The sequence below is a fragment of the Equus asinus genome, chromosome 7, assembly GCF_041296235.1.
Source record: "Equus asinus isolate D_3611 breed Donkey chromosome 7, EquAss-T2T_v2, whole genome shotgun sequence".
Classification (NCBI taxonomy): Eukaryota; Metazoa; Chordata; class Mammalia; order Perissodactyla; family Equidae; genus Equus; species Equus asinus.
Genome location: NC_091796.1, coordinates 71,800,317 through 71,818,357, shown reverse-complemented (window position 1 = coordinate 71,818,357; position 18,041 = coordinate 71,800,317). Strand labels below are relative to the sequence as shown.

Sequence of the window (18,041 nt, the reverse complement as noted above, 5' to 3'; positions counted from 1 at the left end):
ATTACTTCACCTCCTTGAGCCTCAATTTCCCCATCTATAAAACAAGGATAATTATACCTGCCTTTCAGAGTTGTTCTATGGATTAAACACATTAAGCTATAAATGCATTACATTTAGTACCCGTTAAAAAATTAGTTCCTCTCCTTTCATTAACTGTATGACAAATAACTCTCAATCATCCATCTCCTACAAGGTACAAACCACACAGGTGATTATTGTACATCAAGAGAGAGAAAAAAGGGAACTTTTATAGTTTATTCAGCAAAACATAGTTTTAATCACAAGAACTCATCCAGTGAGTCAATATTTTCAATATTATATCTATTATGCTAATAGAATATCAGACTTATCCAGTCGCTGCCCTCACAGAGCACTGTCAAGGAGAGGGAAAATTAAAAATAATAATGAACATTTATTGAGTACTCAGAGTGCATTAAACATATATTAGCTCATTTAATCCTCAGAACAACAATATGTGATTTTATCATTCTATTTTACAGATAAGATCAGGCAAGTAACTTGCCCAAAGACACAGTTAGTGGGCTGACTCAAATTCAGGCAGTTGGGCTCCATAATCTGTGCTCTTAACCACTATACAACACTGCCTCTTGAACTACACACTTACAATAAAATGGGCTAAGTAGAGAGATAAAATAAGCACAGAAAGCTGTAAGAAAAAAAGGGCCTGAATGCCTTACTTAGTCTAGAAGGGCACAGGTAGGCTTCCCTGAGGAACTGTCCTCTGAGCTCAAACCTGAGTGAAGAAAAACGTGGCCAGACAAAGGAAGCTGGGGGGAAGCTCCAGGCCGAGGAAACGCCTGTAGAGACCACAGGCAGATGCTGGAGCAAGAGAGCGGGAGCATGGAGACTGGAAGATGAAGCAGCAGAGATGGGCAGAGTCCAGTCACAGAGGGCCTCGCGAGCCCTGTTACGGAATCTGAGCCGTATCCCAAAGGCAAGGGGAACCACTGAAGGGTGGTAAGCAGGGGAGTGACATGATCAAATGTGCACTTTAGAAAGGTAACTTTGGTTGCTGGATAAAAAAATGAATTCAATCGTGAATGTTTTTTTCTTTGTTTAGGTGCTTTTAAACATGGGGTTCTAGGAAGATAAGACTGGAGGCGGGCAAACGATGGTGACCCAGGTCAGGGTGAGGCAGTGGAGTGGAGAGGAGAGAGAAGGGCGGCCATGCAGAGCACATATTCGGGAGGAGGCCGCAAAAGGATGCAACCGAAGCCACCGACCTCGCCCAGAGAAAGCGCGTGGCCCAGGCGCAGGTGCAGGCCCCGGGGCCAGGGAGGCGGCGCCAGAGCCCAGCGCTTTTCTCAGCCCCTCCCCGGGGCGGCGACGCCGACGGGAAGGAAGCAACTTCCCACGCCACCTCTGAGCGGGAGAGGGGCGGGGAGCAGACGAGAACACCCACCAGAAGATGGTCGCGAACTTCATGCTCCTCCAGAGCTCCGTGAAGTCCTCGAAGCGCACGCTGTCCGTCTCCTGGAAGCGGCTGAGCAGCGCCTCGCAGTCGGCCTGCAGGCCCGGAGGAGCGCCCATGCCCGCGAGCCCGCACACCACTCCAGGACCAGCAGCGGCGTCGCCGGGGAAACCAGCCCCGACGCCCCGCCCCCTGCGGCGTGACGCAACGCGCTCGGTGACGTGTTATCCGGCCTCTTCCGCTCCGCCTCCAGCCGGGGCCGCGCGCTCTCCGTGATGCTTCCTGCGCGTGCGTGGAGCCGTGCTGCTTTAGCGGTTCTCTTCTCCTTTACTTAGAGGATTAAGATCAGCACTTTTAATTTCGTTGAAGAGGTTTACGTCTCAAGTGTCTTGTGAGCCCAAGAAGGATTTTAGGTCTACATTAGGCTAGCTTATGGGTTTATCCTTACTATCGCTCTCCTTTAAGTGATCGTGGAGTGACAGAGGTCAACTTTTATAGCTAGGGAGGAACAGTTCCCAGCCTCAACCCACCCCCACGGAGAAGGAGAATCTAAAAAAGGGGATTTGCTACAAGTGGACTGGACTCATTCGCTTTTAGTCTATACCCACGTGATATGGTGCCTCATGTTCGGCTCTCTAGCTGTAGCGCTAGCAGTCTTCTGCAGCCGAGCTCTTGTGAACATCTGCCCAGCAGCGCCCGCACACCCCTACGCTACAATCTAGCACCGTACTTAGCAAGTATATACTTTGTATATATAAATATGGGATGAATTGGCCTTCTGTGTACACTCCATCGCCTGGTGTCTCCCAGGAGCTAGCTATGGAGTAGTATTTTGTGCTTTTCACGATGTCTCTGATTGCGGGGCATGCTATTTTTATTCTTTAGGAGAGAGATCCTAATTTAGTAGAAAAGCATTGGGCTTTCCGTCTGTAGATGGAGATTCTACTCACTTAACTTTCCTGATCGTTGATCAATTTTTTTTAATCTTGTGTAATATTTTATATATACGGAAACTTAGGTAACATATGTGAGTAAGAAGCATGGCGGTAAAATGAATATCTGTGTAGGAACTAGAACATTACCAACACCGTCCTATCAAGCTGTGACTTCCTCCTCTAACCTATTCCCCTGCCTCTACCACTACCTTAGTAACAACTACCTTACTTTGTTTCTCATTCTCTTGTAAATATTTTATCACGTGTGTGTGGATCGCTAAACTATATTGTTTAGTTGTGGTCAGTTTTGAGTTTTATGAAGATAGTTATAAAATGCCATTTCTGATATATATTCTTTGAATTGCTTTTTAAAGTTAATGGTTCTAAGATTCACTTTTCTTACTCATAGCTGTAGTTCGTTTATTTTCACTGCTGCCTAGTATTCCATTGTGTGAATATACAGTTTATCTATTATTTTCTCAATGCAAATTTAGGTGGGTTTCAGATTTTGCTGTTGTAAACAATGCTACTATGAACACTTTGGTACATGCCTCCTGTTATTTGTAGGATTACTGGAAAAAATACATAAGGCAAAATTAAATTTAAGTTTCAGATCAATTAAAAAAATTAATTGTTTATCTTAAATACAGTTTAACTGGGCATCTTTTATTTTTGTTGGCTAAATTTGGCAGTTCTACTTATGTGTTGCAGTAGTCTAGAGTACATATGCCTATGAGTGGAATTGTTGGATGATAATGGGTGCAAATGTAAAACATTGCAAGATAATACCAAATTGTTCTCTAGAGTGGTTGAACTGATTTACGCTTCACTATCAGTGTATGAAAGTTCCCAATTCAGCCACATTATCTCAGAAACTTAGTATCTAGTTGTGTTCTTAATATGCATTTCTCCGATTACTAATGTGATTGTGTACCTTCTCAAATTCTAATTTTGTATTCTTAGTTCCTCTACTGTGAAATTCCTGTTTATATATTTGTACGTTTTTGAGTTGTTTGCCTTTTTCATACTGATTTGTAGGATCACTTTATATGTTCTGAATGTGCGTTATATGTATTACAAATACCTATTTCCAGTTCGTGACTTGTTCTCATTTACTATCTTTATGGTGATTTTTGATGTACATAAATTCTTATTTTTACTGTGCTCAATTTTGTAATCTTTTGGCCATAAATATTTTATTTTGGCCCCTGACTTCTGCTTGTATGCAAACTGTTTTTCACCTCTCCATCACACAAAAGTACAGAAACTGAGAATAAGTGTTTGCAAACTATTAATAGCATTTTGATAAAGTAATTTTATGTTGTTGAATCTAATAATTTAAAAAAATGGGTTTGGTATGACCTTTTAAATTTCAATTTTCTGGTAATTTATATTTATTGTAGTTTACAAAACTATTGGTCCACAATAGACTGGGGAGAAATAGTCCATTACCACAGATAATTTGAGAAGCACCGGTGTACACTATTTTAGTCTATATTCTATTGGCCAGAACTCAGTCACATGGCCCCATACAAGTGCAAAGAGACCTGGGAAATGTAGTCCCTAACTGGGCACCTTTTCCCAACAACTACAATCTGTGGAAGAGGTACCCAGTCTGTGTGCCAACATCACTGCTACAATTTTATTCCGAAACTCTCAAAATACTGCTCTTTACTTTTAACCCACTGTAATCCATCTAAAAATGATTTTCATTATGGTATGAGTTGAGGATCCCATTTAACTTTTTTCCATAGGTGTAACCATATATATGTATGCATACATATGTGTTTTCCATATGTATAATTTTACAGCATCTGTGATTGAATAGTCCATTCTTTTCCCAATGATCTAAAAAGTCACTCTGTCACGTATCAAGTGTGCAGGACTAACAGAAGCTAATATACAACTGTATGGTTCTGTCCCTGTTGCTAACATACCAAGATAATGTCATTACTGTTAGTATATAGTCACTGCCCTGAGCCTCCTGATTACCCTCAGCCCCACCATTTGGGCCACCCTGGTCCCTCCCTGGAATCCCCTAACCTCCCCTCAGTCCAAAAGTGAAATCGTTAAACCTAGGACAGGAGGAAGCTTCCAGTACCCATTCCAGCTTCCGTCTGTTTCTGGGGTTATTCTTTCCTTCCAAAGGTCAATTTAGATGTCCCTAGACTAATACAATCCTCTACTACAGCTTTTTAAAACATCTTGTCTAAGAAGGAGATTTAAAAACATCTCTAATCTAGGAAGAAGGAAAAATCTTATCTAAGGATCATATCTTCTTCTTCAGGAGTATCTTGACTTTTCTTGGGCTTTTGCTTTTTCATGTAAATTTTAAATTCAATTTCTCTACCAGTGCCAGTGAGATTTTGATTGAATTGCATTAAATCTGTAAGTCAATTTGGGAAGGAATAACATCTTTATCATATTCAGTGTCCCTATCCCATAAACATTTAAGTAATCTTTAGCATTGTTAATAAAGTTTTACAATTTTTCTTCATGAAATTTTCACATCTTTTGTTGGATTTATTGCTACATACCTTATGTTTTTGTGTGGCTATTGTATTTGGTATCTTTTAGTCCCTTACATTTTCTACCTGCTTGATTCCAATAAATAAAAATGCAATTGAATTTTATATTGATCTAATATCCAGTCCCCTTGTTAAACTCGCGTTACTTATAATTGTTCATCTATAGATTCTTTTAGGGGTTTTTCTTTTTTTTTTGAGGAAGATTAGTCCTGAGCTAACATCTGCTGCCAATGCTCCTCTTTTTGCTGAGGAAGACTGGCCCTGAGCTAACATCCATGCCCACCTTCCTCTACTTTATATGTGGGACACCAGCCACAGCATGGCTGGCCAAGCGGTGCCATGTCTGAACCTGGCATCTGAACCAGCAAACCCCGGGCCGCCGAAGCAGAATGTGCGAACTTAACCACTGCGCCACTGGGCCGGCCCCTCTTTTAGGTTTTATATGTAGCTGATATCAGCAGCTATGAATAATGATAGTTTGCTTTTTCCTTTATAATCCTTATTCCTTTTATTTATTTTCTCCTCTTATTTCATTTCCCTGGCCAAGACCTCCTATACTGTGTTAAGGTATAAACGAAAGGAGCATGAGTGTGTGTCTGTTCACTCCTAGACCACTGGCACCTAAAGGTGCTTGGTACCCAGTAGATGCTCAATGAAAAGTCTAGTGACTTTTTCATTTCAGTTACTTTACTTTTCAACTCTAGAATTTCTATCTGGCTCCTTATTAATAATTTCTATCTGTTTATATTCTGTATTTGATCAGCCAAGGCCACCATACAGTTTTTCACATCTTTAAGCATGGTTTCCTTTGGTTCACTAACATTTTTAATGGTGGCTTTAAGTCTTTAGGTCTGTTTAGTTGGCCACCTGGATGGTCTGATATGTAATTTCTGTTGCCTGCTTTTTGCCTGTGTGTGGATCAAACTTTCCTATTAATTTTCATATCTCATAATTTTTTTGTTGAAAAGTGGACATTTTAGATAATTTATTGCAGCAATATTGGACACTGATTGCTCCCCTGGGGCTCGTTGCTTTTGTTGTTTACTTGTTTGTTTGTTTAGTGACCTGGCTGGACTATTTTAGTGAAGTCGACTTCCCCCAGAATGTGCAGCCTGTTACGGAGCTCCTCGGAGGCTAGGCACCCGTCCCCCTGGGATGACAGTGGTTGTAGTGGGGCTCTCTTTGGTTATCTCTTTGCCTGACCTCTCTGTTAAACTGTCTGGCTCCTTTGGTATCACGCCCAGCTATTAGTCTCCACTAATCGCTGGCTAATTGCTCTATTGTTTTTGACCACGTCCTGGGGCATGCGTTGCTCCACAGTCTAGGATCCTTTGCAGAGGTAGTCTTTGAGTCCAGTCTTGAGGTTCGTTCTCATCCCAAGAGGCCTCTTAGTTATCTCTTTCCCTGGCTCTCGCTGGTAACTAGCTGGCCTTCAGTTTAGCTTCTTGCTGTCACGGAGCTACCAGCCTCCTCTTAATTACTTACCACCAAAATATCCATTGTTTTCAAAAGCACCTTTAGATTAGAATTTTCTCACACTCATTCAAATAAAGTCAGTTCCTCCAGGGAGAGCTTCAGAGTTCTCTCTCTGTTCTAATGGACTTTCTCCCCCCACCCCCCCCACCCCCCCCACCCCCCCCACCCCCCCCCCGCCCCGTGAGAAAAAGCTCTGAGCCACCGCTCTGGAGCTGGGATGGGGACAGTGGTCCCATCTCAGAGTGATACTACTGCTATAGGAGCAGGGATCTGGGAGGGAGCAGTAGCTTTTTTTTTCTTCTCAGACTGCCTCTCCTGCCAGGGAACTCCCATCTGACGTGGGAGCTGTGGTGAGGGTGATTGGGGTCCCAGCACTCTTGATCTGCCACACCTGGGGTAGAGCCTCTCCCATGAAGAATGTCTGAAAGAAAGAAAGGAGCTCCCAATCTCTCCAATCTCCAGGCCATACTTCCTTGGAATTAGCCTTTGCAGCGTGAAGCTAAGGAGGATGAGAAATGCTGGCAGCCTGGCATCTGGGGGTAGAGGCACTCCATCTTCTTGGCCATGCCCATAGAGTGGAGGTTTCATCATACTGAGCAGGGTGAGGAAGCCAGTGGATCATGGCTCAAGAGCCACTGACTCTTGCTGTTCTTACCAAGATTCAGTAGATTTTCTTGAATAAATGTTTCTTTATCTGCTAATTCCCTTCAGACAATTTCAAAAAACTTTAAATGGTTATTTGAAAAATTTTTGGCTGGTGTTGTTTTTATAGTTCTTTCACTGTGGAGAAAGTCCGTAGACTTGCTGCCATTTTCCTGGGGATGCATTTAAAGGCGTAACTCCTGTCCTCAAGTTGCTCACCATCGAATGTGGAACTCACCCTGAGTAGATCATTTTACCTTTAGTGTGATAAATACTATGGAAGAGTAAGCACAACGCAACCTGAGAACGCCGAGGAGAAAATCCTAACCCAGTCCCTGGGAGGATAAGCTTCCTCAACTAGAACTGAGTTGTGAAAAGTGAGGAAAGAACTAAGGAGAGGAAGATGAGCCAGGAAGAGTGCTGCAGACACAGAAAAAAGCAAGTGCAGAGGCATAAAGTGGCATAAAGAGAGTAAGTCAGGAGGTTACTTCACCGGAACACGGGATGCAAGGGACAGAAGTTGCAGAATATGGAAAAATAGGCAGCAGATCCCGTGCTTTGCGCTGGGAAATCTTCTCCCTGGATTTCTCAGTGTTCCAGCACGGTCTAGACCTTCGGAGAGGATGCCCAAATATCAGTCCTAAAGACAGAAAACTCTAAGGAGGTTTAGGACTTATCTCGCCTGGAACCACTGGCTGACATTCCAGGCTGGTAAAGGAAAGATGAAGACCTCCCCCCTCCTTCCTTCCCAGAGCAATGTTCTGTGGGGAGGAGGGGCAGATGAACCAGCCGCTATACATAAGCTCCAACTGTCACAACGTGGGGGCTCCTCCCCTGTGGTACGAACCCTGCTGCACATACAGTGAACATTTGGCTCTCATTGTGCAGTCCACGGAGAAATGGGGCATGAGGAAGCAGCGTTAATATGCTCTGTGAATAATAAATAGCCTGTTCTCTGGCCCAGAGGTCTGCTGTTTCCGTCAGTTTATATATGTAAAAATGTCAAACCCCTCAGTTTTGGACTGAACACCAAATATAAAAGCATTTGAACTCTTGTCTGAAGACAATCAATAGCTGCTAATTTTTAAAAGTTTTTCTTTGTTAACAAAAGTAATCATAATCCCTATAAAATACTATAAAGATACAGAAGTGTATTATGTAGGAGGTAAGAGTCTTCTGGCACGCCACCTCCCAAGGGCAATTATTGTTTACATTCATTGTACTATCCCAATGAGGGAATTTTAAATATGGAAATCAGTCATAGCTTTGTTGTAGAAAGGTCACTTTGGCACCAGCGCAGCGGGGCTGGGATTGGGCAGATGAGAGGGTGAGAGGAGGAAAGGTAGGTGAGAACTGATGCGGCAGGAGCAGTGGACATGTCGGGAAGCGGGGAACTGAAGATCTAGACACAAAAACCAAGACTTTGGGTCACTACTTTGATGATACTAAAGCAGTAAGTTTTTAGGTGTGATAATAGTATTGTGGTTATGTCAAGACAAAGAATATAATTTTTAGAGCTACATAGTGAATTATTTACAAACGAAATCATACGTCTGTAATTTGCTTCAAAATAATGGAGTGGGGGAGGGGTGGGTAAAGGTATGACAAAGCCACGAGCGACAGCTGCTGATGCTGGTCCTGTGGTTGATGCTGTGCTGAGACACTGGATGTCTCAGGCATGAGACATCCTTCCGGCTGCTGGGAGAGCAGCAGCTGATGGTCCTCAGCTGTCAGTCCTCTGTGAGGACCGTCTTGGCTGAAACAAACTACCCCTATAAAGGTCACAACTTTTTCTGGGGGTAGCCCACATCCAATGCCTGACCAGGGTAGGGGTGTAAAGGTCCCCGCCCTCCCTGTAACTGGCGACAACTCTCAAGGGCTATCCCACGACCAGAGCTCCCCATGTGGCTGCTGAAGGCCTCTGCTGAGACTGCATCTTGGCTTGATTTCTCCCCCTGCCCACTTCTGCTCTTTCGCTTCCACGTGTGTTGGTCCTTAAAGCACTCCCTAACAAATGACCTGCCATCTCCATCTCACTCTACTTCCTGAGGCCCCCAAACTGCAAAGACACTTGGGCATCATTATATTATTCTCTTTATTCTTGCACAGGTTCAAAATTTTCCATAATGAAAATTTAAGGGAAGAAAAGACTAAGTCAGACTGGACATGGTGGATAAGGGTGTGACAAGTGACCTCCAGACCTCTGGTTTTGGAGACTGAGTGGTGCCATTCACCGAGCAGGGGATGGAGGAGGAGAAGCCATGTGGAGGACACATGAGGAGTTAGTTTTTGAGAGGTCAAATTTAAGGTGCTTGTGGGGAACAGTCTAGCGTGGATATAGATTTTCAAGCTAGACATAACTCATGAAAAGGAAAGGTAATGGTGACTTAGAACATCCTAAATGGCCAATAAAAATTGTATTTAGCCTTCAATTGTGTTTGCACAATTACAGTTGAATGTGTGAGTATCTCACAGAATGGGAACCAACCACACGCTCAACGACAAGTAAACATTCCAGCACATTTATATCACCCACAGGTCTTAGAATAACATTGTCTTAGTCCATTCAAGCTGCTTTAACAAAATACTGTAAACTGGGTAGCTTATAAACAACACATATTTATTCTTCACAGTCTGTAAATCCAAGATGAGAGTGATAGTATGGTTGGGTTCTAGTGACAGTCTGGTTCTAGACTGCCGACTTCCTATTGTATTGTCACATGGCCAAAGAGACAACTGAGCTCTCTGGAACCTCTTTATAAGGGCACAAAGGGCTGGCCCTGGGGCATAGTGGTTAAGTTTGGCATGCTCCACTTGGATGGACCAAGTTCATGGGTTTGGATCCTGGGTGTAGACCTACACCACTCGTCAGCCATGCTGTGGCGGCATCCCACATATAAAATAGAGGAAGACTGGCACAGATGTTAGCTCAACGATAATCTTCCTCAAGCTAAAAGAGGACAACTGGCAACAGATGTTAGCTCTGGGCTAGTCTTCCTCACCAAAAAAAAAAAAAAAAAGAGGAAGATTGGCAACAGATGCCAGCTCAGAGTGACTCTTCCTCAGCAAAAAAAAGGGCACAAATCCCAGTCATGAGGACTCCACCCTCATGACCTATTCACCTCCCAAAGGACCCATCTCCTAATACTATCATCTTGGAGGTTAGGTTTCAACATATGATTTTGGGGGGAACACAAACATTCAGACCATAGCAACATCTTGGACTCACTCAACCCTCAGTAGTTGTTCACTGAATGAACAGATTTCACTGGAAGAGCTAGAAAATGGTCCTGTTTCCCTCATTCCGTTCCTCTGATCCTAATTCTTCCCTGGTCCCATGTTGTACAAGATCCTCTCCCAGCTTTAATCATAAGAGTTGTCCTTGTGCAAACAGAGTTGAAAGTTTTAGGAAGAATCAAAGATGAACCAGGTGGGAACCGTGCTCTGAAGGAACTAAGAGTTTTGTAGGGGAGATAAGACATGCATAAATGATCATGGAAGGTAAAAAAATGAGAAAAAGCAAGCTATAGGTGAAGTGACATGGAAGTTCACGGGGTGGCACATATTTGCAGGTAAAATCACCCAGGAAGAGGCACAGTACCCATCCAGGCCGTGCTGGCCGCTCTCTGATTTGCCGTGTGAGTAGCTCAGTTTGGTTGGGTTTTGTTTTAAATATTCTATCAGCAGACTGGGGAGTCCGGCAACAGTTTATGACGCTTACCCCACAGCTTGAATTGTTCAGTGCTCCTGTTAAATAATTTGCCACAGCAGTTGTGTGTAAAACCATTAAAAAAAGAGATCCATTTCAAAGAGCAAATAGTATTATCCAAAAATATTTGGAAAGGATCTCTACATAAAATAGTCTTTCTTAATGTTTTACTATTTCAAAGATCTCTAGAAAATAGATTTGAGAAGAGTCTAATCTACTTGTCAAGCTATGTATGATGTTTCTCAACTTTTTAAAATGCAGTATTCTTTTTGATAAACATTACGGCCCCCCTCTTACCCCCACCACCTGTTCTCTTCTCTGGAGAATCACCAGTTTATAATTATTATATCCATAGGACCAAAAGAGTTGTAGCACTCTCCTTAAGTGTTAAATACAAACACACACAATGATTGAGGCTACAGATCAGTTTCTCTTAGTAAAAAGTATTTAAAACACCTCAACCACTTTTTAAAAATGGACCCTTACTTTCCAGGAAATTCTTTCGAAAAACCATAAACAATGAATTTTCCTGAAGCAACAATTTAAAATAAAATGTAAAATGCACTCAGCTGTGGATACGCAGAGGCGAGATTATTCTAAACAAACCTGTCTTTCTACTTTACAACAAACTGCCCAATCATAACATACTAATTCGTTGGTGGTGGTGCCATTGATCAGTGACTCCCAGCGACCCTGTGTACAGCGGAGCCGAGCCCTACCGCGTCTTCTGTGCCATCCTCTCATCCAGGAGGGCTGTCAGAGACAATGCTCCACTATTTATAGGGTTTTTGTGGCCAATCTTTCCGGAATTGGGTGGCCTCGTGCTTCTTCCTAGTCTGTCTTAGTCCGGGCTCCGCCGATACCTGTTATCCAGGATGACCCTGCTGGAATTGGAAACACCGGAGGCACAGCTTTCAGCATCCCAGTAAGACGCAGCCACCGGAGTATGACAGTCACCACAGGAACCCACTAATTACAAGAGATTAAATTTAAGGCCGCAAGCTTTTCCCTATTCGGTAAACTCACCTCCCTCCTGTCCAACAAGATTATCTTCTCCCAAAGGATTCTCAACAGCTAGCCTCGATAACGTGCAGGCACACAACAAATTCAAAAGACACGGCAAGCAAAAAACGAAGCAAAGGAAAACACAAAAAACACCTGGGGCAGCTAAAGTTTCGGGCTACTCATTCAGGGATCTCTCAGGGTGCTTCACTTCAGTCTCTGAGTGCCTTCCGAGGAATAGATTTAAATAGACAACTCTATTTGTGACCGATCAGTAGACGACTGCTTTTTTAAAAACTGCTACATCGTTACCCACGGTCCAATCTGTTAGGAGACCTCGCTATTCTTCTATTCTACAAAGCACAGCAACACCCCAAGCCTCACGCCCTCGTCGCGCCCCACCGAGCAAACGAGGCAGGGGCCGCGCGGGCAGCAGGCCGGCCGCGGCCGAGACAAAGGGCAGCGCGGGCCGGGCGCCCCGCCCGGGCGGCAGCACGCGCCCACATGCGCCCTCACACGTAGGCGGGAGGCGCGAGCAGCCGCCCCGAGCGCACACAGCGGCCCGCGTCCGCCCCAGTCCCCGAGCCGCCCGGCCGCGGGCGGGGGCGGCGCTGCGGTGCTGCGCCCCAGCACGTACCGGGGCGGGGCCAGCAGCGGGCGGGCGGGGCCTGGGGAAGTTTCTCCGGGAGGTTCAGGTTTCGCATCCTCATCATGTAGCACCAGCCGCTCTGAGGATAGGAGGGGTGCCTGGTCCCTTCTGCATCCTGGGCATTTTCTCGGCTGAGGGTCTGATCGCTGCCGCTCTCAGGCACCTGCCTTTCCTCTCCATCCCGGAATGGAGCCAAGACAAGGGAATAAAGGAAATAAAATAATACAAGGAGATCGGGTGTCTGGGCAGCGTCTTGGATAAAACGGTCCACTACAGGTAAGAATAAAAATTATGCCCAAGCCTCTGAAAGGTGTGAACACAACAAAGCTCCAGAAGGCGTTCATAGGAGGGTGTGTGGTGAGGTGTAGTTTTTATCTTACAGGGAGACTATTTCGTATCAAATTCTACAGATTGAACTAATTCTCTGTAAAATGATCTGGGACAACAGGTTCAGCGCTATTTAAAGGGATGAAATGAAATATAAGCAAACTGGTTAGTGGCAGACTTAAGAAAACACTCGAGTAAAAGATTTTTTTCTTTACACTTTTGTTGGTTCCAGCTAGCAACATGTTCGCAAAGGTTCCATTTAATCAAACCCTATTGTTGAAAAAAGGAAAAATTCCATATACTTTGCAACTTGTTTTTGCCGTTGCTACATTAGAAATTTGAACTTTTAGAATGCTTAAGTTTCTGCAAACCCAGTAACTTGAAGTTCATCTTTTCTGTATTTTAGAGATTGTAGAGGGAAATCAAGGTTTGCAATAATTGTGAGGATATGCAAACTTAAACATGCCTCTTATACTACTAAGTTCAACAGCTCTGGGAGAACCATACATTTGCACGGCCTTTTAGTTTATTAATGTGCTTTTCATACACTATCTCATTTCCCTGAGTTAATGTCTCCATAACCAGGCCCCTGCATCTCTAGTTCAGACTAAAACCCCACTAAATAGCACTTCAAAACACCACTTTTATTAATTTCCACTTATATCCTATATGATCTCATCTGCCTTCAAGGGCGACCCACCCTCAGTTCCTTACACACTGTTTTCTCCTGTTTGCTATTTGAACAGTGAACAATGGGGAAAAGGGTATGTTCTACCAGACTGGCTCGCACGGCAGGATGATTAGCACCACGGGCTGTGGAGTCAGGTAGCCAGCTCAAATGCTCTGCGCCTTAGGCCACCACTCCGAGACTATTTTCTCATCTACAAAAATGAGATACAAATACTAATTCATCTGGGTTTTTGAAGATTTTGAGATAACATGCAAAATGCTTAGCACAAAGTCTAGAATATAGTACTTAGCTATTAGATTCATTTTAACTCCTAAACTATGAGCCATTGAACCCAGTGGTGGTAGGGTCTCTGGGGAACTATTTCTAGTTCCAAGGTTAATAGTGAGGCATAGAACAAATGAACAAAATAAACTAAACTCTTTTGCCATACTTTCTTCAAGTGTGAAAATAATACTGTGGTCACTCATTCACAGCACCACCAGAGAAGGGGAAAGTATAGGCATGCATAAGGAGGGGAGAGGAATATTAAGGGGAAGAGAGCTTTTATAGAATTGTGGTTGCTAGGGTAGAGTTGTACTTCTTGATAAAGGCACTACACAGAAGTCTATAAAGACGGTGTCAGAGAGAGAGGGCACAGTGCTGGGAAGGAGGGCTGGTTCTGCTATTTCAGACAGCTTCAAGCACTCCAAGGGGTTTGTTTTCTGAATGACCCAGAGGTGGGTACTTGTTTTCTTCCAGCTCTACTGCCCTTAAAGTGGCTTTCTCTTCTAAATCATTGCTCTCACAGATAATTTTCCCAGACTCCTGGTCATCACATAATCTGACCCCTTACTAATAGTATTTGAAAACTAGACATAAACTTCTAGTTTTCAACTTAAGCAGAATTTTTGATATTTTGACCTGGGAATATTAAGCAAATACTTTCTCCTAAAATACCACCTCTAGTACTACGTATCTTCTGTATTTAAATACAGAAGCAGTTTGGATCATAGTATTTACAGTGAAGTATACATGTGCCCCCAAAATCTTGGCTTGAGTCTTAGTATTGTAAACTTTTGTTCCCAAATCTTCTTCATTCTAAGATAAAAACAGCCACCTAAGATTTGTGGCCTAGTTCATTTTGTCCAGGTTATTTTGTTCCTGTATCCTCAGGCTACAGGAACTAAGACTCTGGCACTACCTAGGCAATTTGTCCATAAAAATAACTTGCTGTCACCTCTAGGTGCAGGGATTCACAGCAATTTCCCTGTTTCTTTTTTATATCTTTCTGTGCATTTTTTTAAAAAAATGAGAATGTATTACTTTTATAATCAGAAAAGAAATATAGTTATTTCATTTTTTTAAAAAAAGGAGAAAACGAATAAAGCTATTTTAAAAAATTTAAATATACAGTATCATTAAAATGAAAACAAAGCAAGGTTTGTTCTCAGTTTCATATCAGAGTCAGAAGACCTGAGTTTAAATCTTTGGTCTGCCATTTATTACCTTTAGGGCTCTGACAAATCGCTTATCATTCGTGGTCTAAATTTCATCATCTGTGAAAGGGAATAGGTTAGAAATCTTTAGAGGAACTTCTAGCCGTGACAACATTATGTGACTATAATGTTCAGGATTTGCTTCACTCATACCATTAATATTAAAACATTAAAATTTTGTTTTACTTTCATAGGTTCATAAATTTATAAATGACAAGTTTCTTTTCTAAAAGCATACTCTTTATAGTGAAACATTATGGTTTGTTCTTATTTAACATGACATTTAGGGGCACAGTATACATTACAGTGATAGCAATAAGATAAATGTAGGCATAAGTGATGCCAATGTAATTTTCATAAAATACTTAAATTGTTGGTACATAATTTTAAGAGTTAGAGGTGTTGAAGTAAATATTATTTTAACATAAAAGCTGATCAAGGGGGGCCTGGTCCACAGAAGATGTTTATTTGATGTAACAAAACAATACAGTTAGTGTTAGATCCAACCACAAAGAGCAAAAGGAATGAAAAATTTGTACAATGCACATAGAAAAACAAGATGTTTACTGTGACAACTATATATCTCTAAAATAATACCTCTAAAATTACTCAATTATTGAAATCTATATGAAAACAGAAGAATGTTAATAGCGACAAAGTGCATAAACCAAACATCAAATTTTGAGCAAATTAACATACTAGGCAATTTTGCTAACGAAACATGATTTTTTTTCTTGTCCACAATCTGCTCAAAATATCTTTATACCAACAGGGTGGGCAGGACATTTAGGTTTAATATCAATTACACAATATTAGCATAAACTTCCACAACTACAGAGAGGGTATTGTTTTCTTTTGAGCTGGCAAATTGACTATGGAAACATCAAGATCATTTCTCTGAATTGAGAATTTTATCCAAATAAATGCCACATACCTTCCAGATATATGCGTATCTTTCTATATCATGTAAATGGCTTTACCCATTTAAATAATAAACCATACAAGCATTTAAGAATCACTATTATATGATTAACAATGTCATGTTCCAGGTTTAACAATTTCATAGGCCAAAAAAAAGTTCTTCTTAAAAACTAGTTTTATAAATGCAGAATATATTGCATGAGTAACTGCTGGTATTTTTTAAGAAAATATATTGTGCAATTGTGGCTACCATGTACTGCCGGCAAATCATTATTGTTTATGTAAAATGTGAAAAAACTGAGTAAAAATTTTTCAAACCGATCCTGATGAAACGTTACTGCCTCCTTAAAAAATTATATTGGCATTTTATTAAAAATAATTCGATAAGGGACAAACTCCCCAGCCCAAAATAAATAAATAAAAAGGTGCATTTTAAAAATGATGCTACTGCAATGCAATGGTTTAAATACCAAAGAACTGTGAAAATGTGCTGTGATCTGGCATTAAAGAACATACTAAAAAAGAGCATAAATGTAAATTAAGTAAAAAGGGGATCAAAATTGAACTAAGAGAGTTTGTGCAGTATTGTAGCCAGGCTTCTAAAATTAGATATAGAAAATATAAATAGACTGCTTTAGGTAATGAGCCACCAGTGTCCAAAAAAAGGAATGAGATTATGAAAAAGCTCAGTTAACTTGATCCAAAGCTCTGAGTAACTCTTCACCCTGCAGTAGGTTTCTGCTGCCTTGTATGGGAGCGTTAACTTCACAATCGTAACTGGTCAGCTGTGGTAGTCCACTCTCATCCATTGATTGCCCCAGCAATCTACATGCTAAATCTGAAAAACAAAGAGATACTTCAGTATTCACTCATCTAGTCAGTAAATATTATTAAACACCCACTATTCGCTAGGTATTGGGAAAAATAAGGCAAATTAAGCTTTGGAAGGTTTTTAGTCTATCAGGCAGAAACCACAGCTATGTCAAGCAATAAGTGCAATCAGGCGTTACTGTGCCATGTCAGAAGTGTTTACAGGAGACAACAAAGGCACAGAAGTTCATAGATCGATTCAGAAAAAGGCGTAACAACTTACAGTTTCAGCTTCTATTCAACACTGATAGCACAGACATAGATATACCAAAGATAATTACTAAAAAGTTAAAATTCCATCTTGAAATAGCTATTCCTGTGTTAGAAGCCGTTAGATAAAATGCTGTCTTGTTTTTTAATCTTGCTAAGGAACAAAAATCACTCTCACTTGAAGTAAAGCTCTTAAATAAAAAAGTTTCGTGTATTTTAATTCTCTTTGTGAAGGGCAGAAAGAATAAACTAACCAGAGGGTATTAAAATAATTGTCTTCTGCTCCATTCCATTCTGCTCACTAGATTTGCATCCTTTTATGCGTTTCCAAGAAAGTGATGTAGTCGTTGCACGATCATCTGGCTGCTGTAGTAATGCGCCCTAAAAAAAGGAAAGTTAGTTCAACTTTACTATGTTCAAGTTTTTTAAAATCAAAAACTTTGAAATCAGAGTAAGTTTAGTAACAATATATAGGCAGGTTTCTTAAATCAAGTACTGCCCTAAATTATTTTTAATTCTTTCTCTTAATACTACAATGATAAAGTCATTTGCCATTAATTACAGCTAATGTGTCTGTAAATGCTTTCTAGTTAATTTGGTCTGAAAATATCAGTGTCGATTACACTAGCATTGACTTAACCACTGTGTTTTCGGGGTAAGAAGTAACTTAAAGCAAAAACATCAAGACCAGTGGTGATGTCGGAGCTGGAATAAGGGAGAACTTTACTTTTTACTCAAAATACTATCTATAATGTTTGGAAGTTTTACACCCTGAATGTATTCATTAAATGTTTATGTTTTTAAGAAACAGTATAAAAGTGAAAAAACCAATGTATAACTTCTGAAAATATAACTTTAAGATTTGGAAAAAACAAGGAATTACCTATATATATAACTCAGAAATAGCACATTAGCCAGAATAGAAAAGCAAACATATATTCTAACACTTACAATTCCTACTGCTTGAAAAAGTGAACCATCATGTTCTATTTTTCGCTTTCTCTGAGCATTCTGCAACGCCAGGATCTTTGGATTTAGTTCTTCCTCAGGAACGGTAGTTCTGAAAAAAAAATGCAGTTCTTTTATTATTATCTTTAAAAATATCCATCTAGCTTTGTTAAACAAAATATATAATGCCTGTTTTCCAAAATTAATATACATAAGGGGACTTTCC

At 41.2% G+C, this 18,041-nt stretch overlaps 2 protein-coding genes and 1 long non-coding RNA gene across 4 annotated transcripts in view; 1 reads left to right on the top strand and 2 right to left on the bottom strand.

Annotated features, from left to right (window-relative positions):
* Positions 1 to 5,129, bottom strand: part of SNAPC1 (small nuclear RNA activating complex polypeptide 1) — a 35,797-nt gene extending 30,668 nt beyond the window's left edge. For both annotated transcript variants that reach the window (XR_011504621.1, XM_014868507.3), the window contains exon 1: positions 1,424 to 5,129. Coding sequence is in view for 1 of the 2 variants with exons in the window: in XM_014868507.3 (XP_014723993.2) it covers positions 1,424 to 1,551 (128 nt within the window). In the remaining variant the exon portion in view is untranslated. The remainder of the gene's footprint in view (positions 1 to 1,423) is intronic.
* Positions 5,130 to 12,369: 7,240 nt separating this feature from the next.
* LOC139045698 (uncharacterized) overlaps positions 12,370 to 18,041 on the top strand; it is a 29,047-nt gene continuing 23,375 nt past the window's right edge. The window contains exon 1 of the long non-coding RNA XR_011504620.1: positions 12,370 to 12,649. This is a non-coding gene — a long non-coding RNA (uncharacterized lncRNA). The remainder of the gene's footprint in view (positions 12,650 to 18,041) is intronic.
* HIF1A (hypoxia inducible factor 1 subunit alpha) overlaps positions 15,312 to 18,041 on the bottom strand; it is a 42,784-nt gene continuing 40,054 nt past the window's right edge. Inside the window, exons 13-15 of the mRNA XM_014868496.3 lie at positions 17,819 to 17,927; positions 17,122 to 17,248; positions 15,312 to 16,625 (exon numbers count right to left, since the gene is read on the bottom strand). Of these exons, the coding sequence (XP_014723982.2) occupies positions 16,474 to 16,625; positions 17,122 to 17,248; positions 17,819 to 17,927 (388 nt within the window). The 3' untranslated portion in view covers positions 15,312 to 16,473. The remainder of the gene's footprint in view (positions 16,626 to 17,121; positions 17,249 to 17,818; positions 17,928 to 18,041) is intronic.